This window comes from Canis lupus, chromosome 29 (assembly GCF_003254725.2).
Source record: "Canis lupus dingo isolate Sandy chromosome 29, ASM325472v2, whole genome shotgun sequence".
Classification (NCBI taxonomy): domain Eukaryota; kingdom Metazoa; phylum Chordata; class Mammalia; order Carnivora; family Canidae; genus Canis; species Canis lupus.
Genome location: NC_064271.1, coordinates 13,399,058 through 13,425,823, shown reverse-complemented (window position 1 = coordinate 13,425,823; position 26,766 = coordinate 13,399,058). Strand labels below are relative to the sequence as shown.

The 26,766-nt window shown below is 39.9% G+C and overlaps 1 protein-coding gene across 10 annotated transcripts in view; it reads right to left on the bottom strand.

Annotated features, from left to right (window-relative positions):
- YTHDF3 (YTH N6-methyladenosine RNA binding protein 3) overlaps window positions 1–2,934 on the bottom strand; it is a 40,069-nt gene extending 37,135 nt beyond the window's left edge. For 2 of the 10 annotated variants that reach the window (XM_049103717.1, XM_025477833.3), the window contains exons 1-2: window positions 2,640–2,923; window positions 2,084–2,108 (exon numbers count right to left, since the gene is read on the bottom strand). Coding sequence is in view for 1 of the 10 variants with exons in the window: in XM_025477837.3 (XP_025333622.1) it covers window positions 2,084–2,108; window positions 2,640–2,663 (49 nt within the window). In the remaining 9 variants the exon portion in view is untranslated. Of the gene's footprint in view, window positions 1–155; window positions 178–602; window positions 622–2,083; window positions 2,109–2,308; window positions 2,375–2,639 lie in introns of those variants that run through there. The other 8 variants (XM_025477837.3, XM_025477836.3, XM_035708432.2 and 5 more) reach the window with 8 other exon arrangements.
- Window positions 2,935–26,766: the final 23,832 nt, after the last annotated feature.

The window sequence follows — 26,766 nt, the reverse complement described above, 5'->3', positions numbered from 1 at the left end:
AATAAATCCAGCAAATAAAATGGCAACTAGAGCAGTGGACTACTATAATTGTAATTCCTCATAACATACAATAGGATTTACAGCTAGAATTATCACTTTTATTTTATAGACAGAGGGGAAATTCTGACCAAAAGGTGCAAAGTGTTCAAGCTCACTTGGCAAGTCAGTAGCCACAGAAGTATTAGAACACGGGTCTCCTAGGAATCCCAGTCCATCGTTCTATCCATGGATAAAACTATGAATGGAACAATAAGGGTGAAATAAAGAAAACTCTTGGAATAAAGAGCTATCCAAATAAATACTTTGTGTGTGTCCAAATACATCTAAAAGAGGTTACACTGATGGTTCAATGAAATTTTAATAACCAAAAAAAAAAAAAAACTTATTTACATCAATATGCAATACTGTCACAGATAATTTGTATCTATGATATGCAATACTGTCATAGATAATTCATATCTATAATATCAAAAATATTGCTAGGACATACCTTCATGAAATGACTATATTGCAATCAAACTTACAGTAATGGCTTACAATGCTGTGGATGCTTTATTTTTTTGTTTTGTCAAACAAGTACTTCACTGAACTTGCATACTTACCTTAAAGCAGGTAACACAAAACACTTAGCATTTCAAATAGCCTTGCAAAGTGCCACCTCCCCACAGATCTAGGATAAAATAATTTATGCTAGGCAATAATGACCACAGATTCATATATCTCCAAGTCTATATACTTCCTCATGAGCAGACTAGCGAAAAAAAAAAAATTAATGGATCATTCTTTTCGAATTTACAAATATTTAACACATTTAAATAAACAATATCAAATACTGAAGTTTATGCTTACAACAGAAAAAGAATTCTAAAATTAAACTTTAAACTCTAAAAATTAAAATTCTAAATGTGCATATACTCCGCAAAAATACATCTTTAATCAAAACAAACGAAATAAATTCACGCTACCTGATGCAGTGCCATCTATCTGGTATGTACAAATTCTCAAACTGTACTACAACTCAAAGAAAATTAACTGAGTTGAGTACTCAGAATCTATTCTTTTCAAATTTGCAACAGCAAATAAAAGCCCTAAGAATATAAAGAGCACCAATAAAGACCTTGAACTTCCATCTCAAAAGCTACTGTACATCTTATTTTCTAGGTAATACTTTACTACTGAAAAAAAAAACAGGAAGCAAAATTCTATTTAGTCTAATTTCAAGCCCTATTACAAAACGTTATAAATATATAATTCACTGTAATGTTAACTGGCACTATCCCAAGAAAGCAGTTATTGTTCTATACTTACTAATGTCACATGATTAATGCCAACGTTTCAGTCAGTTGACTGTATCGTTCCATGTTAATATAGACACAAAATACACTATTTTTTAAAAATACATTGCTTTCAATAGTTGTGTGTTTTTAGACTAAAGAGTAAAACACATAACCAGAGCAGAAACCTCACAAATTATTTCCTTCCCAGTCCTTTCTAAAATACCAGACTGAGTCACACCTTGCAATCAGGACTACACAGCAAGATGACATGCCTGTTCATTTTTGATCTCTCTCGTGTTCCTGCCTCATTATAACTGACTCCACTAAGTGATTAACAGTACAATTTCCACTAATGTGACATGTAACACAGCTGGAGTTGTATTTCCCAACGTAACCCAGCAGTGTCGAACAAAATGTCCACTTATCTGCAGGCATTTGTAGAAATTTTTGTGGTAGAAGTTACATAATACAGATCAATTGCAAAATTAAAGAAATGTCACCACATTCGTAATACCTCCTCAACTGAAACACACAAACTAACAAAACTGTTTCTTGTACCACTTTGGTTTCTATATAAAAAAAAAAAAAAAAAAAAAAAGTGCCTTCAAAAGCAAGGAACCACCGAAGTTTAAGATAGCATTTGGCTCTGCTCTGTCCACGATGAAGATTTCTCTAAACATACATTTCAAAACATATTAAAAAAAAAAAAAAAAAACTGGAGCAAAAACAAACAAAAAAGCCCTGGCAAAGTTTAAAACTGACATCAAACGAACGTTGGGAAATAAGATTAAAATATTCAAACTCACCTTTATTTCCTTGCCCTTTAGGTCTCTGCGCAGCAAGACGAAAGGTGTGGTAATGAGAAGAGGAAAAAAAAAAAAAAAAAAGGAGGGGGGGAGGAGAGAGAAAGTGTGTTAATCAAAGACATTATCAAAGGCAAGTTATTTTCAACAACCCGCGTAGGAGTAAAACCCCCCACATCCTCCACAGCCTCCAATTTCCCAACCGCCCCCGGTCTTTAAACCTCCTACCCGCCCCTCGAAATCCGTCTGCCGGAGCTCGCCGGGCCTCAGCCCCACGCCCGCCGCCCTCGGAGGCGCCCCAAGGCCCCCGGGAGCGGCCGCTCCCCCACCCTCCGCGGCCCCGCGGCCCCGCGGCCCCGCGGCCCGGCTCGCCCGGCTCGGCCGCAGGCTCCGGGGCAGGGCGCTCGCCCCGGCCCGGGCGGCAGGACCGCAGCAACTTGCGCCCGAGGCACCGTTATGGGGCCGGCAGCGGCGGCGACGGGGAGGAGCCGAAGCCCCACGCGAGGGTGGAGCTCCAGGGCTCGGGCCTTCGCCGAGCCTGAGGCCTCTGCTCCCTCACCTGATCCACGCTAGTGGCTGACATTCTTCACCGCAACCCGAGAGCCGCCGCCGCCGCCGCCGCCGCCGCCGCCGCCTGGGCCTCTCCCCGAGCACTCACAGCAGTCGGCTGCCGCCCTCCGCCGAGTGACTGATCCAGCCGCCGCCGCCGCCGCCGCCGCCGCTCGCCGAGAAGCCAGAAAGAGGGCCTCGCGCTCGGGCGTCCGCGGAACGGGCCCCTCCGGTCGGCGTGCAGGCTCCTCTCCCCCTCTCGCTCTTCGCTCCTCGGGTCCACAATGGCGGACAGACGCCCTGGTCTCACTTCCGCTCCGAGCCTCCCTGACCTTCCGCTCTCCACTCTGACGTCCCTGCTCCCCTCGCTCTTCCTCCCCCGCCCGCTACCGACCTCGGCTCCGCCTGCGCATCGCCACGTCACCGGAGACGGGGCCCGCCGGCCGCCCCGGGCGCATGCGCCGGCGGGGGAGCGCGCCTGTGCCGCGGCGGGCGCCACCCTCCAGGGACGCCTCCGGCGCGGCTCCTTCTGCGCGGCTCGCTGGAGGCCGCGGGAAGCGGGAAGCGGGCCGGAGCGCTCGGGGCAGGAAGTGGGCGCGGGCGCGGGCGCGGGCGGGGGCGGCGGCCGCCCGGGGGCAGAGCGGAGCCCAAGGCGCGGTGCGGGCGGCGCCCTCCTGCTGGCGCAGCGGACGCTGAGCCTCTTCGCAGCGTCTGAGCCGCCGCCGCCGCCGCCGCCAACCCACCCCCCACCCCCGCCCCGGGAGAGCGAGCAGCGGCGGCCCGGCCTCCGCCAGAGCCTCCGGGGCCGTCCAGGCAGGGCCACGTGGGCGGCCGGGTGAGTCAGGCGCCCTGGGGACGGAGTTGCTGGGCCTCCCGCACGAGCCAGCACGTGCCCCGAAAGTGGCTGCCTGGGAGCCCTGGCACCGATGGGCAGGGCAGGTGGCCCGCAGGTGTCCTCAGCGACCCCAGGCACGCGGTCGGAATTCCGCAGAGCGCCTGCGTCACCCCCGGAGTGCAGGGATCGCCCAGTTCCCGCGCTGGTGTTCCCGCCCCCGCCCCCGCCCGTCGCGCTCAGTTTGGTGAATAAAGTTCTCCCGAGAAAGACACACATGGTTACAGGACGTTTTTCAGTCGCAGAAGTTAGTTTCAAAAGCACTGGCGAAGTTGCTGTCTTGCAGGTCGGCAGAAACAAAGCAGCCGATTTGCGACATTTCGAAAGTTTTGTGGCAACAACATCCTTGCAATAAAGGCGAAGATTCCTTGCCTAACAGGTGTGACGTGGTCTCTCGGTAATTCAGAAGACTAAATGCTTAAAGCTATCAAATGACGGAAAATTGAGAAAGTAGGAAATTGTTGAATTATGGGATTCATTTTGTAGGTCACGATGCGGTGGTCCTTTAGAAGGGCCGAGAAATAGGGGATCCCTGGGTGGCGCAGCGGTTTGGCGCCTGCCTTTGGCCCAGGGCGCGATCCTGGAGACCCGGGATCGAATCCCACGTCGGGCTCCCTGCATGGAGCCTGCTTCTCCCTCTGCCTGTGTCTCTGCCTCTCTCTCTCTCTCTCTCTCTCTCTCTCTGTGACTATCATAAATAAATAAATAAATAAATAAATAAATAAATAAATAAATAAATAAATAAATGCATGCCGAGAAATAGAGCTGGAACTTAACGGGGAGGGTCCACTGCTGTGTATCAATCCTCGATAAGCATTTTTCAGACCAGGTCGGCTTCAGACCTGTCATTCCGCCAGTCTCAGGGACTCAGCAGGATTTTCGGCTCAGACTGGGCCCTCTTGCCGCCTCCCGGGACCTCTCCCGCCCTCCTGTTCTTACTCTGGGTCTCTCCGTCCTGCGCATCCTCCACTCGAGGACAGAACTTTAATTTTTTTTTTTTTTTTTTTTTTTTTTTTTGAGGACAGAACTTTATGCTGTGAGAGAGGTTGGTGCTACAGGCTGTGAGGGGGGAAACCGCGTACAGGAGGAAGCTTGTGAAATCTTGCAGGCCTTGTCCTTCATTATCTTTGTTAAAAACCGTGGCTTTGGAATCCCAACCTGAGTCTGAATTCTGGCTGGGCTAGGATTAGTTGCACAACCTTGGGAAAGTTACCGAACTTTTCTAAGCCTTAGTTTCCTGATAACTAAAGTGAGGTCGGATATGTACAATTCCTGGCAACAAAAAAAAAAAAGAAAGAAAAGAAAAAAGCTTTCAACAAGCATGGCTAGTTTTGGGTTTCTTTGCTAAATAATTACCAGAATGGTGATAATATCTTAACATTCATTGAGTGAGTGAGTGTTCATTATGTGTCAGATACTGTAATAATTTTTTTTTTTTATTTATGATACTCACAGAGAGAGAGGCAGAGACACAGGCAGAGGGAGAAGCAGGCTCCATGCAACGGGAGCCCGACGTGGGATTCGATCCCGGGTCTCCAGGATCGTGCCCTGGGCCAAAGGCAGGCGCCAAACCGCTGCGCCACCCAGGGATCCCATAATTTTTTTGAATGCTCACAGCATCCTTGTATGTTAGTGCTGTTGCAAAAACTGGCACACAGTGAGATTAAGAAACACGCCCAAAATAACACAGCTGGCCGCTGAGAGCCGGGATTTAAACACAGGCATTTTGGCTTCAGAGCTTGTACTCTAGCCACCATAAAACTGCCTAATGACACGATGTTTGATGAGCTTCTGTTCTCTTTCACTCTTGCCCCGTCAACAGTCTCCTCCTTTGCTTATGTAATAATACCCTTCCTAGCATTGAGGTCTGAAATTGCAGAATGCAGTGGTGACTATCATGAAATATCAATGCACTTAATCTAGTATTAAATGTTATTTTTTAAAGTACATCAAGGGAACTACCTAAAAATCATTTTTAATGCCTCCAAGAGCATGTAGACGAAATTTTGGAAGAGGCTGCTCTAGAGTTTAGATTCTAAAGCAAAATTTCACTTTTCTTCCGGGCCACGGGTATATCAGGCTCTTGGTAAACAAAACACTGTTCAAAGCTTGGAAAGGAGTAGGTGGGTTGGGTGTCAGCCCCCATCTACCCACCAGTCATCTTAGTGCCTTATCCGGTGAACTTGTACCCTGTACAAGTCTAAGTGATGGCCCTGCACTTCTGCATGACTTTTTGTATCAGTTCAAATTAGGTTCAGCTGCTGGTGACATCAAGTCCAAAATAACAAGAACTTAAGCTAGAGAGGTCTGTTTTTCTCTCATATAAAGGAAGTCTAAGGCAGCCCAGAGCCTGATCCTGAAGACCCTGGATCGAGTCCCACACTGGGCTCCCTGCATGGAGCCTGCTTCTCCCCCTGCCTGTGTCTCTGACTCCCTCTCTCTGTGTGTCTCTTGTGAATACAAAAATCTTTTAATAATAATAATAAATAATAAAAATAAAAAGATGTCTAGAGGTGGTCAGTCCAGGGCTGGGGCTGTCGTCATGGTGTTAGGTACCCAGACTCCTAGCCTGCCGGTTCCACCATCCTCATGATAACTCTTCCGCTTGTGATCCAAGATGGTTGCTCAACTTCCCAATCACATTCCTACCAGCAGAGGTGAAGGAGGTCCTGTCTCTTTCCTTCACGGACATTTTGAGAAATTGCATTTCCTACTTCTACCCACCTACTACTAACTAGAGCACAATCTCATGAAAATACCTGGTTGAAGGATACTTGGAAACATTCTGGATGGCCATGTGTCAGAAAGTTTACTACTAGGGGAATCCCTGGGTGGCTCAGCAGTTTAGCGCCTGCCTTTGGCCCAGGGCACGATCCTGGAGTCCCGGGATCGAATCCCACGTCGGGCTCCCGGTGCATGCAGCCTGCTTCTCCCTCTGCCTATGTCTCTGCCTGTCTCTCTCTCTGTGTGTGACTATCATAAAAAAAGAAAAAAGAAAGTTTACTACTAGGGGAGAAGGGGATGGCATCATGAGAGATAAACTAGTTAGTACTGAACTGTGTATGCATAATTACACAGATTTCACTTCTTACCACTAGACTATTGATTTGGGGGTTACAAATAAATTTTAACTGAGTAGGCATTTGCAAATACAGAATCTAGGAATAATAGGAAGCAACTAAGAATAGTGATTGAGCGCAGCCCGGGTAACTCCGCGGTTTAGCGCCGCCTTCAGCCCAGGGCATGATCCTGGAGTCCTGGGATCGAGTCCCAAGTCGGGCTCCCTGCGTGGAGCCTGCTTCTCCCTCTGCCTGTGTCTCTGCCTCTCTCTCTCTCTCTCTCTCTGTGTTTCTCAGGAATAAATAAATAAAATCTTAAAAAAAAAAAAAGAATAGTGATTGACACAATGTAAGTAATAATAAGAGTTATTTTCTTGTAGATACATACTATGGTACTGAATTATCAAACAAAATTTTATATAAGTACCGTGATTCTCTGAGGTAAATGTATTAGAAAGTCATGTGCAGATTAAACAAATATGTCATCTGTAGTTGATTAAATGTGATGGTTGGGATCCCTGGGTGGCTCAGTGGTTTAGCACCTGCCTTCTGCCTGGGGTGTGATCCTAGAGTCCCTGGATCGAGTCCCACGTTGGGCTCCCTGCATGGAGCCTGCTTCTCCCTCTGCCTGTGTCTCTGCCTCTCTCTCTGTGTCTCTCAGGAACAAATAAACAAAATCTTAAAAAAAAAAAAAAAACTCATAAAAAAGTGATGGTGAAGTCATAGAGTGTCATGAGAAAATCAGATTCAGCTTACATGTTTTAAAGTGACAACCCTTTTCCCAAAAAACAAACAATTCAATTAAAAGATGGCCAGAGGACCTGAATAGACATTTTTCCAAAGGAGATAAGCAGATGTCCAACAGACACATTAAAAGATGCTCAACATCACTCATCAGGGAATGCCAATCAAAATCACCATGAGCTGTTACCTTACACCTGTCAGAATGGCTAAAATAGAAAAGAGAAGAAATAACAGTTGGCAAGGATATGGAGAAAAAGGAACCCTCGTACACTGTTGATGAAAATATAAATCGGTGCAGCCACTGTTGAAAACAATATGAAGGCTCCTCAAAAAATTAAAAACAGAAATACTGTATGATCAACTACTGGGCATTCACCACCACCCCCACCACCCCCAATGAAAAACGTAATTCAAAAATATATACATATCCCTATATTTATTTTAGCATAATTTACAATAAGCAAGATATGGAACTAACTTAAGCATCCATGGATAGATGAATGGGTAAGGAAGATGTGATACACATACACCCACAGGAATATTACACAACTATAAAAAATGATGAGATCATGCCATTTGCAACCATATGGATGGATCTAGAGAGTACTGTGTTAATAATAAGTCAGACTGAGAAACACAAATATGATTTCACTCACATGTGGAATCTGAAAAATGAGTAAACAAAAAGCAGAACCAGACTTATAAACACAGGGAAAAGGCTGGTGGTTGCCAGAGGGCAGGGGGTGGAGGAATGGGGAAAATAGGTGAAGGGGAGTAGGAGATACAGGCTTCAAGTTATGGAATGAATTAGTCACAGGAAAAAAAAAAAAAGGCACAGCATAAGGAATATAGTCAATGATACTGTAGAAATGTAGTATGATGACAGATGGTAGCTATGCTTGTGGTGAGCATAGCATAATGTATAAACCTGTTAAATCACTATGTTGTACACCCAAAACTAATGTATCATTGCATGTTAACTATGCTCAAAATTTTTTTAATATATAAAAATACATTTTGCCAATACTAAATCCACCACAAGTTCAAAGACTGAATATATCTTATTAAATGGAATTTGTACTTACCTGAATTTCACATACATGTCAAATAAAAGATTTTAGAAGGAAAACTATTTATTTTTAACGTGAAAATGTTGAAGAATTCCAGTTTTATTCTGTTTTACAAATTTTTTTTGAAATCAGAAATTTCAAATAGAAAATGATATTTCTGATACATCTAGCAGAAGCAGTAAAATAGGATTTGAATTATAAAAGAGTATGAAAAGACAATACTTATAAATGTCATTCAAAATTCAGAAAAATCCCTGGATTTTTAAAACATTGAATGAATATGTTAAATAAATGTTGTTTAATAATAGAGTGTACAGGGCAGCCCGGGTGGCACAGCGGTTTAGTGCCGCCTTCAGCCCAGGGCCTGATCCTGGAGACCCGGGATCGAGTCCCACATCGAGCTCCCTGTGTGGAACCTGCTTCTCCCTCTGCCTGTGTCTCTGCCTCTCTCTCTCTCTCTCTGTCTCTCATGAATAAATAAATAAAATCTTTAAAATAACAACAATAATAATAATAATAGAGTGTACAAAACTCCCGAAACTGACCAAAAGACCTCTTCTTTAGTAAAAATAATATTGTTTCTTATTAATCAATGAATACTGAATGCTTTCTGTGAGTGTAGCACATCATGAAGCATTTTGAGGGAAATGCAAAAAAGATCCTTATACTCAAAAGAACTTATCTAGTTATGGAGATAAAATATGCCATATTAATCTCAGTTGGACAGTAATTTACAGTTTGTAACTTATGTCCTTATATAAGCATCACCTAGGTCCTCTGAGGTAGGATAAGTGGTATATAGTTCATTTGCAAAAGAAAAAATGTAGACTTAGATCATAATAGTAGGTGATAGAATGCTAGAGCTGGAATTAGAACATAGTATTTCAGATGGTTAGGCCAGTTTTCTGAACAAATTTTAGGCAACATTTTGCAAAGGCCTCTGCTTTTTCCAAAATAATAAAATTAATATGCTCAGTGCCATGGAAGTTTTACAAGATCAGTAGATGTTAGGAAGTGGGCCTTGAAAAGTGGATAACATTTACATGGGCGGTGAAAGAGGAAAAAATCTAGATGGAAGGGGAGTATAAAATATAGCATGGTGAACAGGAGCATGAAAGCAATAAATAAGCAGGAGTATAATGGAGGAGAGGGAGCAAGAATCCTGGAATTGCGGACTTATAAAAAAAAGTGCCAATTCTCTCCAAGTGACCTTAATAGAAATAGCACTCTTACTCCCTCCCCTACCTCACCCCCAATAGTGCAATGGGACTAGACAAGAGCATTCTCTCCCAGGTCAATGAGAAATGAGTTACCACTGATTTCAGCCCAGCAGGGTACAACTCCCAACCAAAGTGCTTCCTCTCCCTTCTGGGTATGGTGACTCACTGGTCTCAGGCTGCAGCTGTGACTGTTTTGGAGAAGAAAGGAATCAGGCACCTCAGGCTGAAGATACAGAGGGCCAGAGGGACCAGTGCACTGACTGCATCTATTTCTGCCACTACAAAGTGACATAAGTAACTAGCAGTGATCCACACGTGTCAATACAAAAGTGTAAACTGTTGATAGTTGTGGAAGGGATGAGTTGGGTTTTTTATTTTGTTTTTTGTTTTTTGTTTTTTGTTTTTTTTTTGGATTTTATGTATTTATTCTTGGGAGACACAGAGAGAGGCAGAGACATAGGCAGAGGGAGAAACAGCCTCCCCACAGGGTGTCCAATATGGGACTCGATCCCAGACCAGGATCATTCCCTGAGCCAAAGGCAGATGCTCAACCACTGAGCCACCCAGGGGGCCCATGGAAGGGATTTTTTTTTTTTTTTTGAATTTTTACTTATTTATTCATGAGAAAGAGAGAGAGGCAGAGATACAGGCAGAGGGAGAAGCAGGCTCCATGCAGGGAGCCAGCCAGACGCGGAACTCGATCCCAGGTCTCCAGGATCAGGCCCTGGGCTGAAGACGGCACTAAACCGCTGAGCCACCCGGGCTGCCCAGTAAGGGATGTTTTTTGAATTACTCATCAGCCCTGGTGGAATGAATAGATTTGGGGTCACAGTTCCCATAACGTCGTAGGGAAGTAATCAATATTGTGATTGCCGTTGTTCTTCCAGTCAGGGGCAGCTTACAGGATCATCTTTTTATTTCCAGAATATTCTGAGTTCTTTCAGGCTGCTTTAACAAAATGCCACAGACTGAGTGGCAGAAATTTATTCCTCTCAATTCTGGAATCTGGGAAGTCAATCAAGGCTCCAGTTTTGTCACATTCTAGTAAGGGCCCTCTTTCTGCACAAAGCCTGCACATTCTTGCTGTGGCCTCACTAGCAGAAGGGTTGGGGAATCTCTGGGAGTGGGGAGAGGGGTGTTATCTTTTATAACAACACTAATCTCTTTCATGAGACCTCTGACCTCATGACTTAATTACTTCCAAAGGCCTCAGATTTCCTCATACCATCACATTAGGCATGAGGGTTTCAACATAGGAATTTGGGGAGACATGAACATTCAAACCATAGCATGCCCTTCCTCACCTGCTAACATTTTTCCATTCTTCAAGATCCAACTGTTACTTTTCCTGTAACACCTTTTATATTACCAGTCAGAATCAATACCCCCCCAAACTCCAGAGTACCTTTTAAACAATCAACTACCATATGTCTGACTCGTAAATACAATTAATTAAGTGCCTATTACGTAGCCGATGTGTACAGGTCATTTACATATATGATTTAATTTAGCTTCCCAGTAGTGTACTCCATTTCACACTTGAGACAACTGGCATTTGAAGATATTAAGTAACTTGCTTAAAGTCATTTGGGTGTGGTCATACATCGATTTGTAATGTGCCAATAAACCCTCTTAAGTTGGTTTGTAATGGTGTAACAAAAGCCTGAGTGACAAGATCTCTGAAACAGAGACTGTGTAGGAAGGTTTCACAAGGTCAAGGAGGTCACAGAGAAGTGGTTAAGAGGGTAGATGCTGGAGTAGGACCTTTGAGTATGTATCCTGATGTTAGCATTGAGTAGCTTTGTGGCCTTGGGCTATTTTCCTCCATTTCTGTGCTTTGGTGTTGTTCCTGCCTCTTTGAGTTCTTAAAAAGATTAAATGAAAAAAAAAAAAGATTAAATGAGAGATAATTGTGTGCAGTGTTTACCACTGTCCTTCAAAGTTAGTAAACATTCAGTAAGCATTAGCAATCATCATTATTGCCATCTTCTTTATCACCGTTGTTAAATAATTATAATGTACCAAGCAAGATGTGAGAAAGAGCTTCAGAATTTTACTAACAAAACCTGGGTTTATATCCCAAGAATACCTCTTCAGAAGGCATGTCTTAGACAAGTATTTAATACTCTCAATGCCAATTTCTTAATTTCTAAAATGGGGGAAATATATTAGGGTTGTTTACAGTATTAAGTAAGAAATCATGTCCAAAAATATCTTGTGAAACTGTTAAGTGTTTTTGCAACAGCAGTATTTATTAGGAACTGATCTCAGCATTTTATACACTGCTTGCACACTTAAACTTTTAAAAATTGAGAAATTCAAAAGTGTGGCTAATGGTGAAAGATTTGAGATATTTACATATTCACTATTACCTGTTTTTCTTCTCACTTTATGAGATGTTAATGACCAGGTGATTAATATGCTGTATGTAAAATGGTGACTATGTTGCTTAAACTGTGACAATCCAGTCTTTTTTTTTTTTTTTTTTTTAAGTAAACTCTAGGTCCAACCTAGGGCTTGAACTCACAACCCTGGGATCAAGAGTCATACACTCCACTGACTAAGCAGCCATATGCCCCTGTCATGGCTCAATCTTAAAGTACTTAGAACATACTTATTGTAGATCAAATCGTGTTCCTCAAAAGGATATGTTGAAGGCTTAACCCCCAGTATCTTATCCAAATAGGGCCATTATAGGTTTAATTGGTTAAGATGAGGTAGGAGTAGGGTGGACCTTTAAATCCAATATGATTGGTATCCTTATAAGAGAAACACAGTAACACAGGCACACACAAGAGTAGAAGGCAATGTGATGACAGAGACAGCAATTAAGGTGCTGCAGCTGCAAGCCAAAGAATGACAAGGGTTGTCAGCAAACCACCAAAAGCTAAGAAAAGGCAAAGCGATTCCTTCTTACAGATTTCAGAGGGACCACAAACCTGCTGACACCTTGTTTTTTACTTCTAGCCTCCAGAACTTTTAAGACAATAAATTTCTGTTGTTTTAAAGCCACCCAGATTGTGGTACTTTGTGATAGTAGCCCTACAAAATAAGTACAATACTTTATGAATTCCTTTTAAAAATGTCACATGAAGTTAATTCTAAAAAATCAGAATTATTCTAGGGAATTAAAAATTATGAAAAACTGAAAAAATAATAAAATACTATCTTGAACCACTGCTCTTCATGAATCCAGAATTCTGTGAGAGGCAATGAAAAATAAAGAGAACACATGGATTTTTCTAGTTATATATATTTGGCTTCAAATTCTTGCCAAGCCACTGAATAACTGTGTGAACTTAAGTTATTTAACACTTGTTCAATTTCCTCATTTTAAGAATGGGATCACCATGCCTATGTCACAGGGCTGTTGAGAAGCATTTGTCCAGCATCTGGGCCAAGCAGGCATTTAGCCAATGTTCTCTCTGAGAAGATGCCAGGGGATTTTCTATACAGCACCATGGTGAGTGCACTTTAAAACATTCTCAGGTTAAGAAATGAAAATAATCCCAAATTCCCCTTTAGTAACCCATGAGAAATATTTCATTCAGAAGTCAAGATTTTACTTGTGAATCTGAAGCAGAACACTAATTTTGCAATATTTATCAGATTTCATCCAAACCCTCTGTCTTTCATCAGCACTTCCTCCTGGTCTTCTTGGTCCTTTCTCCATATTTAAGCAGCAGCTAGGCTTTTCTGTTTGTACTCAGGGAAGGAATGTGGCTGTGGGGAGTTGGAGGGAGGATTCTCTTCCCAGCCTTTGAGTTTTAAAAGCAGAGGCCTAGAGATAACAAGAAGATCATAAAGAATAGACAAAAGAGTAGAGAGATTGCATCAGCAGGAACACAGCTTCTTCTCTTTCTTCCACAATCTCTCTATACCCTGGCAAACAAGAATCCCCAGGGTTGAAAGGAATTTCAAAAGTTTGGAGATGAGGCATGTATGCTGCGCCCTAGAGAAAAGTGCTGTCCCTGCTGAGTGACAGAGGTAGCACCAGGCCAGAGAGTGTGAGAGGTCCCAGCTCCTCTGGGGCAGGCTCCACGCAGGCAACAGGGCTCAGAGGAAGCCTTAAGTGCCCATTGCAGTACTGAGGAAGCAGAATGAGTCCCACAGGCCCAAGGATGGTGACAGGTAAAGGAGAAAAATCCCTGCTCAAAAGAATCATAAAATAGGAAAGGAAGTCTTCAGAGAAAATTTCTTGGACTAATTCAAAGTGGCCAGAGGGGAATTGATATCTTAAGTGATTGAGGGGGACAGATGATATTGCAGATAAATGAGCTTTCATCTCAATATCCTGGCTTTATGCAAACATTAGAGAAAAAGAGGGAAAGATAATTGAATGGACCAAGATAAAATGTATGCCAGCCTGGTAAAATGGTGCTTTGAACTAGAAATCAAGAGGTAGCTGGGTGGCTCAGTCAGTTAGACATCTGCCTTCAGGCTCAGGTCATGATCCTGGGGTCCTGGGATCAAGCCCCCAAGGTCCTGGGATCAAGTCCCCTGTCAGGCTCCCTGGTCAGTAGAGAGTTTGCTTGTCCCTCTCCCTGTGACCCTTCTCCCCTCTCATGAGCAATCTCTCTCTCTGAAATTAATTAATTAATTAATTAATTTTAAAAATCTTTTAAAAAATTAGAAATCAAGTTGATCAGTAAAAATTCAGTTTTGTTTCTTACACATAGGAGTTTGTAGGTGAAGATTCTGGCCTAATGTACCTGATTTGTAGGGTTTGGCTTATAAAGTTCAATTTCATTCATGTAATATTTATTGAGTGCCAATCATGCAAGTCAGTGTTCCTGCCCACGTGATACCAACAGTCCAGTGCAATGTAGGTACTAAAAACCAGTTGCAGGTCAAATAAACTTCACCAAAAGGGAAGTACATAGGATCATAGATCAAAAGTATTTCAGCTATATAGTGGTACCGTAAATGCCTCCTTGAGGAAATTATGTTTAAGCTGCAACATGAAATATAAGCAGGAATACTCAAATTAAGAACGTAATCAGAAAAAAAAAAAAAAGAACGTAATCAGGAGAAAAGCAGTAGAGGGAAAGCAGAGAGAAGAATATGTTTCCGAATGAAGAGTGAAATCCAGTACAGCTAGAGAATAATGGGCATAGGGAAGAATAGCCTTGGGCTTGAAGGAAGTTTTGTTTGTTTTTATTACATTATTTCTTTGCTAGGTAAGTTGGCTGGAAAATAAAGTAATGTAGCATATGTAGGTCTAAAGCGGGAGGGAAAGTTTAGCCATTATTTAAAATAGCATTCTCTCACAATGTGCCAAGTGAACTTCAATGACTGATAGTTTGGAGTAAAAATATTTCACTCCCACACCCTGTGCCTAGACATTATCTGTAGCTTTATATTGTGTCTAGATGGGAACTCTCTGAAGGTTTTAAAGACTATGCTCTTGTAATTATGTCACTATCTTTCACAACATGTTATGGTTTTTACAAGTATAAATGAATTCAGAACTTTAAACCACTTCCACCGGAATGCATTACATTTCAAATGTTTCTTTTGATCAGAATATGATAATGTGTGTTTACTTTTGGGTCGGCAGTCACCAACAGCACATTTATTTTGTCATATCTGTGTGGGCTGGAAATTTAAAACTTAAAATGCTTTCTTGCATTAAACTAATAAACAATGACTTACACCAGGATATGTATCCTGTAATATTGCTGGATCAATTTTTTCTACATTTGACTTTTATTTGGCTCACCTGTTGTCATTGCTTCACACAGCATTCATCCTTTTCTTTCTGTTACTTCTATTCATTTTCCCTCTGCATTGCACAAAGTGTCAGTTTACCAAGCCCTATCTGACTCTGGCCAATCCCACCAAATCCCCCTTTCTAGTTCAGGCTCTCATCATTTCTCACTTTGACTAATGCCTCTGAACTGCCTATATACTCTCACCCATCAACCATCCTCTATCTTGCTGCCAAAGTTTCAGATTTTGTTGCCAGTCCTCCCTCACTGAGCCTAGAAAAACAATTTCAAGCATTTATCCCCAATACAACCAAATTTATTTATATATTAATCCATTCATTCATCCATTAATTCATTCAATCATTCATTGTGAGCTCTATGCCTAACGTGGGGCTTGAATTCATGACCCTGAGATTAAGAGTCTCATGTTCTACCGACTGAGCCAACCAGGCACTCTCCAGCCAAATTTATTTTTAATAATTTGTATTATTGCACTAATATTAGGTCTAATATAAATTACATTGTAAGAATTTTTTAAGATATAAACTAAGCTACACATAAATAAAAATTTCTATCTTATGTTCTTCCGTCTGACTCCCAATTCACACACACATGTGTTCCTACCTGCTAGCCTCAATATACACGTAGAAATCTTTCAATGTGCCACACTCACTCTTGACTCTCTATCTTTGCATAGATTAGATTATTGCTTCTGCCTGGAAATCCTTGCATCCTCCTTTTCTTCCCAGCCCTTTCTTTGAGAAACTCCTACTCATGCTTCAGTGTTCATTTACATTACTATCTTCCAGGATACCCTCCTTGATCCTATTAGGTGCAGTCAGATACCTTTTTTGTGTGCCCTAGCAACCTGAGCATCTCTTATATTGCTCATGTCCCTTACTGGTTCTTTAAGCTCCTTGAGGATAAGGAGCAGGGATTTCATCTTGATGTCATCATTGCCTAGCATACTGCTCATCACATAGTGTAACATTCATAATTTGGCCAAGAGTGGCTTGGTGGAAAGCAAGCTGGACATGTCATTTTGGTCATGGGAGTGGTCTTATAACATTTTCTGCATCTTCTAGAATTGCTGCCTATTTTGCTTTTCTTTTTACCTCCCTGGAGCAGGTTTGTACTTTTTTATACTAATTTATCTGCATCTAATTTTAACTGCTCTGCACTATTCATCATGTCAAAAATTTCATATAGCCTAGATAGCCAATAATTGGTAAATTCCAAAAAGGTATGCAGGATATGAGATTACAGAAAAATCACACTTAACATTTTATATAAAAGAAACTTGGAGGATATCATCTAAGGTATTAGTAAACATTTTATTTCGAAAATAGTTTTGTATTATTAAAACTTCCTTATTGTATTATTATTATTGTATTATTAAAACTTGTAGTATTAAAACACTTCCTGCTTATTACGGTAAATCAGAAACCACAAACAAGGAAATAAACAAAACAGCAGTAAAATTTCATCATCCTAGAAACAACTGCTTTGGAGAGAATGGGAGGAGAGGAGAACTCAATATGAATCGATTAGTGACTAGTTAGGAAAAGAGTAGTCTTGCTAAGATTTTGGGAGGGAGGGATACCTGGGTGGCTCGACAGTTGAGCATCTGCCTTTGGCTCAGGGCATGATCCTGGATCTGGGATCAAGTCGCACATCAGGGTCCTTGCAGGGAGCCTTTATTTATTATTATTTTATTTTTATTATTTATTTATTTTATTATTATTTATTATTATTATTATTATCCCTCTGCCTGTGTCTCTGCCTCTCTCTGTGCGTCTCTCATGAATAAATAAATACATCTTTTTTTTTTTTTTTTTTAAATAAAGCCCTTAGAGTACAAGCAGAGCAACTCAAACTACAGGCACAGACAGTGGTCCTCTGAGTGGCACATTCCAGATACCTGCACTTGCTTCAGAGTATCTGCTGCATGTTCTCTCATGCCTCAGATCATGTTTTGCAGTGCCATCAGAAGCATTTACCCTGCCTTAGTTGTCATAGAAGGCAGGGAATTTCTTCCATGCCAGCATTTCAGATCATCTTATCCCCTATGACCTTTATGGACAGGTGGAGTCCAGCATAAAATGAAAATGCCTGGCTCTCTCATTCTACCGGCTGTTTCTAGACCATCTTGGACTACCAGTCAAACGCCATAAATTTTCATTTTTAAGATGTGAGTTCTTGGGGAGGAGAGGTTGAGACAAATCACCATTAGATACAAAATTATATTGTTAGATTTACTCACCAGAATATTTCCTTCATATATGTACATTCATTTATGCATATGTGCTTACAAAAACATGTTTGCTTCTGCAGAGACCATTCCTTTAGAGCAGCACACATTTGCCATAGTCTTATTTTGTGCCAGGTACCCTACTTGCTCCTGAGAATAATGAATTGAAGCCCTTGTCTTATAGAACTTAGACCACACAGTGAATTGGAGAAATGATTACAGTTCACCATGACACATATGATCGTACATACAAAGTACAAGAGTAGTTCAGAGGAAAGCAACAACACATCAATCTAAGAATCAAGGAAAGTTTCACAAATGTATGAGAGTTTTGAAGGATAAGCAGGGGTTCACTGGGCAAGTGGTGTAAGGGAGGGCATTCCAGGCGCACAGAATACTTTGTACAATGGCCCAAGGGTGTGAAGTTGCATGGTAGGTTTGGGTCACTATAGTATGTAATGTGTGAGTGCCTCAGGGGATGTGCACGTTGAAGCAAGTGGAATATCAGGTAAAAGAGAAACACTAATTAAATCTCTCCTGAGATGCCATTTCCCTGTCAGATTAGCAATAATTCCAAAATTCTACACACTCTTTTGATGAGGTTGTAAGGAAAGAGGTGCACTTTCCTTTGCTGGTGAGAAGTTAAAGTAGTACAGAAAATTTGAAATATCTATCAAAATTACAAAATTGCAGGGGTGCCTAGGTAGCTCAGTTCATTAAGTGCCTGCCTTAGGCTCAGGTCATGATCCCAGGATCCTGTATATATAATCTTCCTTCTGATCATTTTCTGATAATATTATATACATACATACAAATGTATATATACACACACTTGCAAAAAAACATATATAATATACGGTATAAGTTATTCATTATTGCATCATATGTAATACTTTTGTGATTCATCTCTTATTACCCGTATTAACTTTTCATTCCTTGCTGAATTGTATTTCATTATATAGATATGTTTATTCATTTATCAATTAATGAACATTTTTTTCCCAAATTTTGCCTCTTACAAACAGACGTTTGCCTACTAAACTTGGCAGTGTTTGCATTTCTCTTGAATAAATATGTAGGAATGGGTTGTATAGTAAGAATATGTTTAAGTTTATTAGAAACACTGAACTATTTCTTTAAAATGGCAGTATCATTTTGCATTCCTAATAGCAACTTTTGAGAGTCCCACTTGCTCTATGTCAGCACTTGTTATTGTCAGCTCATTTATCTTAGACATTATAACAGCTGTGGAGAGGTATTTCATTGTGGTTTAATTTGCTTTTCCTTAGCAATTCATGATGTTGAGCATCTCTTTGTGTGCTTATTTGCCATCCACATTTCTCCCTTTTAGTGATGTGTCCAAATCTTTTGCCTCTTTTTATTAGATTGTTTCCTTACTATTGATAAGTAAGGGTTCTTTATATATTTGGGATGTAAATTCTTTTATTAGACAGGCTTTGGGGAACCATTTTCTCCTAGTCTGTGACTTTTCTTTTTCTGTTCATAGTAGTCTTTCAGAGACCAGAAGGTTTTCATTTTTTTTAGTCTTATTTATTAATTTTGTTTTTTATGGTTCATGTTTATTATGTCTAAAGAAATCTTTATCTAAACCAAGGTTATAAAGCTCTTCTATATTTTCTTATAAAAATTTTATAGTTTCAGTTCTAGTATTTAGGTCTATTATCCTTTTGGAGTTAATTATTTGTACATGGTGTGTATATATTAATCTTCAATAAAAAGTTAAAAAGGAAAGGTTCCAGCTATGCTGACCTTTATTTTGATGTGACTTTTAGTATTACTCCACCTAGTGGTTACTTAAAAATATTCACACATTTAATTTGTCAGTTCATATGATATTTTAAAGTTTATTTATTTATTTATTTATTTATTTATTTATTTATTTATTTATTATTTTTATTTAAATAATCTCTACACCCAACAGGAGCTCAAGCTCATGATCCTGAAATCAAGAGTGATGTTCTTCTTACTGAGCCAGCCAAGCATCCTCACGTAACATTTTAAATATAAATAAAAACGCAGTTTTGTTTTGTTTTTCAAAAAAAGAAACAAAAGTATTTTGAAAACAAATGTTTGGAAATAATCATTTAATTTTATTTTGAAATAGATATAAACATATCACCTGTAAAAAAAAAAGTCTCTTATTGCTGCACACTTGGAAAATTTGAGAACAGATTTTTCTAATTTTTTTAAAATACTTCCACTTTAAAATGAGGCATGCCCATGGGATTCAAGCACTTTTTAAAAATCTGACAGCACAGCACGTTCCAATTACTTGTCAAGAATAGTTAATTGATATTAGAAATGGTGGATTTTTTACTAAAATAAATTTAGTAAAATTTTACTAAAATAAATTTTACTAAAATAAATAAAAACTTCTGAATAAGTGGATCAAATTGAAAAATGAATATTGGATCTACATATCTTTGTGACATATGCTTTAAAAAATAACCAATACCAAAACAAGCCAAACTTAAAACTAGACTTTTCGGTTGCTATATCAAAAATCCATAATCCAAAGGGTGCCTGGGTAGCTCAGTAGGTTAAACGTCTGCCTTCGGTTCAGATCACGATCCCCACTTCTGGCTCCCTGCTCAGCGGGAAGTCTGCTTTTCCCACTCCCTCTGTCTTGGTCTCTCCCCCTGCTCATGCTCTCTCTTTCTCTTAGTCTCTCTTTCAAGTGGATAAAGTCTTAAAATAATTGATAATCCAAGATTTTAAAAACTGATTATGCACTCACCAAAATATTATTAATGGCAAAAAGCATTTTTGTACCATTGACAAAATAAAATAAAATTATTTTTATAGTATTTACTTCCTATTTACATCACACTATAAAATACTTGTGTGCATTTTACAGTATACATAATTTTTAAGTATAAAAACAGAAAATAATTAGATGTATCTTTGAACAAATTCCTCAATCTCTCTGGATTCCTATATTCTCACCTGTAAGATGAATGGTTTTGATTCTGTTCAACTTGCTTTAAAATTCTTTGATTTTGTAATTCTATGCCTGGAGAGACTCTTTTTGGCCTGTATGTCTACATTTTTTAAATGATACCATCATCAGCCTTTTTTCACATGCTTAAAAACCTGTAAGACCTACATTTTTTTGGAATTCAGGCAGCACTTCCCCCTGTTTGAGGTCCATCCCCAAGTTACACAAGTATCCTTTGAGATTAAAAAAAGAAAAGTTTTTCATTGGGCATAATGGAGGCAGGGAGATCAGTTTATAACATTGCTATGATTGAAGCATGAGAAGGGGATTTATGTAAGGCTATGTAAAACAAAAACAAAAACAAAAACAAAAACAGATGTGGGGAATGACAAAGGAATCTGTTTTGAGGAAAGAAAGGACAGACCTGGTGATAGGTTGCAGATATAAGAGACTTTGCAAAAAAGAGTTAAGGATAATTAAAAGATTCTAGCCTGGAGATTAGAAGAAATGTGATATTATGGACAGGCTTATGAACATATTAAAGTAATGCCAGTATATGATAGAAGAATGTTGAGAGTTATTGCAAAAGTTAGATTTAAGTCATCTTGGTATATACAATTATCTTTACTTTTTTATTGGAAAATAAGTTACAGATTAAAGAAAATGGGTTAATATTCCTAATGGATAAAGATCATCTACAAATCAGTAGGGGGAAAAAATACAATTCCAATAGAAAAATGGACAAAGACAATGGCCAGGAATTCATCAAAGAAGACACTCAAATGACCAATAAATGTGAAAAATGTTCAGTCTTACAGTTTAAGAAATGTGAAATTAAAATAATAATAGCCTGTAACATAGGTGATCAGGCGAGGCCTTCACCATAATTATGCTGCTTCTTTGGAGAAACTGTTCTTTTCTCTTATAGAAAAGGACTTGAATGTGGTTAGAATATATTTTGAAGCTATGACTTATGAGCCCTGGTTTATGGTGGAAATGAGAACCTGAGAGGGCAAGAGCGGCAGGAAGCCTGGCTGGAGCACAGCAGGTTGATGTGTCAGAACAGGTGGTCCAGGAATGTGCTGAGAAGAGCTGACAATCGGAGGAATTCTTGATGACTACATCAAGTGAAAAAGATAACCTTTGGCAAATTGAAATGATATGTCTCATTTCTGAAGGTGAAGAAAAAGTGAAATACATCCCCTTAAACCAGCTAACCAGGGATTCATTAACATAGAATTAATCCCAACATAGCTAGAGAAGAGTGGAGAAGGCAACCAGATAAACATTGAAAAGCACCAAAGATGCATAATCTCAGGTGTATCAGTAGGGAGCATAAACAGAATTATGTTGGAAAATCCAGAGGCTGCTCTAGGGATTCAGAAGAGAAATGTTAAAGGTGCCTGGCTGCCTCGGTCAGTAGAGCACGCTACTTTTGATCTCTGGGTCATGAGTTCAAGCCCCTTGTTGAGGATAGAGCTTGTTTTAAAAAGAGAGAGAGATTGAGAGAGAGAGAGAGAATGATGTTAAAATACATCAAGAAAACCGGCAGAACTTCTCCAACTCCATGTGGAATCTATTGAAAAATGAAGGGACAAAACGATGGTGAAGAAACTCCATTTTACCAGCTTCTCAACTGTTTTTGGTGTCTTTTATGATGTTTTAATCTTCCCAACAGGAGTTCAATTAATTTTCTAGTCTCCTTCTCTATGGACTATACGGATGACTATTTGTATGTCTTTAGTGACTACCTGCTATTCTAAGTAAATAAAACTTAGAATCCTTGAAGTGCCTTCTCATTTTACAGACTGAAATTTCTTTTTTTTTTCTTTTCTTCCCCCCCCCCCCCCGGGGCCCCCTTTTTTTTAAAGAAAGAGAGAGAGTAAGCACAAGCAGCGGGGCGGGGGGAGGGGGGCGGCCAGAGGGAAAAAGAGAATCTTAAACAGGTTCCATATCCAGCACAGACCCTGATGCAGGCCTGGATCTCATGACCCTGAGATCACAACCTGAGCTGAACTCGAGTCAGATGCTTACCCAACTGAGACACCCAGGCGCCCCTACAGGCTGAAATTTCTGAAGCCATGTTACCACGCATGCTATGTTGAATGGCATCTCAAGGTCTAAAGCTCTCATTTATATATGCTTTTGGATTATTTTTTAAGATTTTATTTATTTATTTATGAGAAGCACAGAGAGAGAGGCAGAGACATAGGTAGAGGGAGAAGCAGGCTCCCTGTGGGGAGCCCAACGTGGGACTGGATTCCAGGAGCCCGGGATCATGACCTGAGCCAAAGGCAGATGCTCAACCACTGAACCACCCAGGTGCCCCAGGATTTTAAAAAATTCTAAGGAGTATCTGAACGTGACCTTCAGTGTATTTCCTTGGATCATCTATCTCCTTGGAGAGATAGTGGCCTTCATTCATAAGCAATCTTTTCTTAGGCTTCTCAGTGTTTAAAGAGAACATCAGTTTTCTGAATAGTCTGGTAACACACGAGTCTATATTTAAGTGACAATGCAGAAAATCTGTAATTCGGGCATAGTCAACATGAAGTATTAACTCAACTTTTGCTGCAATGCTGTCGATGTTTTAGCTGAGAGAAGTACCGTTTGGGGAAGACTGACCAGAACATGGATAACCCCCGGTGGTGTGCTGCCCAGACCCACCCACAGGACTGAGGCCCATCTCCCCAGCCGTGCCCATCCCCACTCTTGGTTGCTGATGGCTCACAGACCCCCTGCAGGAACTCCACTGTGGGAGTTGTTTTCACTCAAGGTCACACCACCTGCTCAGCAACAGCCTGCAGTTAGTGTTTGGGGAGTGGGACACACAGGTGTCCTTCCCTCATCTCTGAAGGGTGACCCAGCTCCAAAGCTCACTTGGAGATTGACTGAGGCCTCTCTCTCCAGCAGTTGCATCACAGTTCAACTTCTGCCAGCTTTCCATCCATGATCCCCTAGGGGTGTTGCTCCTGAGAGCAATCCCTTGCAATCTGCCCCTCCACCCCTTTGCTCCCAGGAAGCAGATTGCCACTTCAGCGGCTCCTCCCAGAGAGCCCAAACTGAGACATACTCCAAATATTCTTTCAGATATTGTCAGCTCAATCCCTGGATCTAGTTGGGTCATAAGAGAGGTGGCTTCCTTCATGACTTAATGTTGGCCACCCTAGAATTGCTTAGCTTAGTTTGCTTGGAGGTGACTCACACCTGCCTTTGTGGAGTGAGGCTGTACAGAACAGCCGTGTGAGACTTGTCATTATTTCGACTCAAAGATCTTATTATTTCTATGGTTTCTTGTCTAAGGAGTTTATCTTATGGAAATATTCTGATTTGCATGCAAAGATGCAAAAGATGAATAAAGATAATGATTAGAGCAGTTTACAACAAGGGTCTAGTGGAAATTATGTAAATATTCAACATATATACATTTGCCACAATTTAAAAGCTCATGTAACAACATGAACATTTTAACCTCATTTATTAAATGCTGTAAATACGCTCATAGAAGAAGATACCCAAAATTTGACATGACAAGTAGGACAGTAGATATAGATACAGCAATTACCTACATAGAGGTGAAAGTTGAAGTGACATCATCCTTACAATCCCATAAAATGATATATATTGGACACATTTTTACCTAATTTTGGACAGAGTCCAATAAAATGTTATATAAAAACTAACATTTTGGGACACCTCAGTGTCTCAGTGGTTGAGCGTCTGTCTGCCTTGGACTCAGGGCATGATCCCAGAGTCCTGGGATTGAGTCCCACATCAGGCTCCCCAAGGGGAGCCTGCTTCTCCTTCTACCTGTGTCTGACTCTTTCCGTGTTTCGCCCATGAATAAACAAAATCTTTAAAAAAACTGAACATTTTATTGAGTTGATATAATACAATTTAATTTTTAAACAAATTGTACTAATTTGTAAAAATTCTACTAATTGTAATAAAGGAGTTTTTTGAGATTTATTTATTTATTTTAGAGAGAGAGAGTGCAAGCAGGGGAAGAGGCAGAGGGGGATGGGCAGGAGGAGAGGGAGAAGGAATCTCAAGCAAACTCCTTAGACTCCCTGCTGAGCGGGGAGTGTGAGGTGAGGCTCAATCCCATGACTCTGAGATCATGACCTGAGCTGAAATCAAGAGTCAGATGCTTAACTGAGCCACCCAGGCACCCCCGTAATAAAGGAGTTTAAGGACTTGGTTGTGATAGGTTAATTCTAATAATCATAAAATGAATTTCCATAATTACTGAGTGATTTTTTTGTCTATTTAGTTTGAGTCAATAAACATAGGTATGGTTATTATTTACTGATAATCTCTTTACGTACTAGTTATTTTATTTGAACTATGTGTCATTTATTCTTATCAGAGCTATAGAAGTCAACTCTATTCCCATTTATTTTATTGAGAAGAAACTGATCTTCAATAAATTGAGCAGCTGAGTAGCTACTTCATGGGAATTCATTCAGACTCAAACTGGAGGCAGTATTTTTCAAAGTTTTTGCTCTATTAGAGAAACAATAAAGAGGTAAACCAAATTTTTTGCTCTTGTTAATTAGCCAAAGTATATGTTCAATTTATATCTATTTTTAGTTGATTCATCTATAAAACATTGTTATAAATATTTGATAGCTTAATGTAAACCAAAGAAGTGTTAAATGAAAACAGTACTACAACATAAACTCTACCTTAAAATATAAATGTATACACAGGGACATAGGAAAAATGTTTGAAATAATATACATTCTTGAATGGTGGAATTGTGAATGGCTTATTTTATTGTACTCTTCCTTATTTTGTAAAATACATAAAATGAATATTTCTCAATTTGTAATTGCAAAGCATGGGACTTTTTTTTTACAAATATAAAGTTGCTTCTCATTTTTAAATAGAGCATATCAGTCTCCTTGATCACTTTAGGAAAGTGCATTTTATATTGAGCTTTTATTTGTTTATTTATTTATTTATTTATTTATTTATTTGAGAGGTAAAGAGAGAGAGAGTGGGAGGAGGGAAAGGGTAGAGGGAGAGAGAGAGAGAATCTTAGGCAGGCTTCATTCCCAGCATGAGGTCCCACAGTGAGGTTCCTGCAGGGCATAATCTCACAACCCTGAGATCATGACCTGAGCAGAAGTTAACGCACTGAGTCATCCAGGGGCTCCTATATTGAATTTACTTTTAAATGAACCCTCATTCAGTTTACATTCTACCTTTCCAAGACTGATAGAAAAACCAATTGATTTGAGGGGGGCACTTGACGGGATGAGCACTGGGTGTTATACTATATGTTGGCAAATCGAACTCCATTAAAAAAAAAAAATAATATATATATATATAAAAGATTTCTTCTGAAGTTCCACTAGGTGGTGCTACAGTGGAATGAATTGCCTTTTTCTTTTTTAATCTAGTTCTCAAACTTTTGATCCTGTTTTGTTATTCAGGATGTGATTCCCTTCCCCCAGTCAATCCCTTCATCTATGAAATATAATTTAAAAATTAATTGGTTTATGCTTAAATGACAATACAAACAATGGTCTCTTACAAACATGAAACAGACAAACATCCAACTGATCATGGTGAGGGCCTTGGAGATAACTGAAAGTATCTGGACCATGTTTTGTGAAGCATAATTTACAATATAGTATTTTAAGAAATTTGAGTTAATAATTTTCCAATTATCAGCAGTTCTCAACTTTCAGATATTCAGCTACAGTAATCCAAAATTATGGCATACCAATGATTACATGCATATAATTATGTATGATATTTAGAGTAGTCTGTACAAAAATCCTAATTGTTCTGGCCCAGAGGCTCTTTCTCAGTGAGGCTCAGGAAATTCCCCCTTCATTGTACGTTTGTCCTGCAATGATCTTTCTGGCTCATGGTTTCAGACATCACACAATTAACTCATGTTAATATATGTTCTTCAGCTTTGTTCCTGGTAATACTATCAATAATGTAAATGAACCTTAATGCCATTAGATGTACTATTGTGCCATTAGGTAGATTTGGCAACTAAAAAGTATGTTAGATTTTATTACTTATGAATAAATGTATGTAGTGTCTATAGAAGGCTGATGCACTGGTAGGCTGAATAATGATTTCCAACCACCCACATCCTAATCCCTGGAAACTATGAATGTTATCTTATATGACAAAAGAGACTTTGCAAGTGTGATTAAATTAAGGATCTTGAGATGGGGGAAACTTCTTGATTATCAGAGTGGGCTT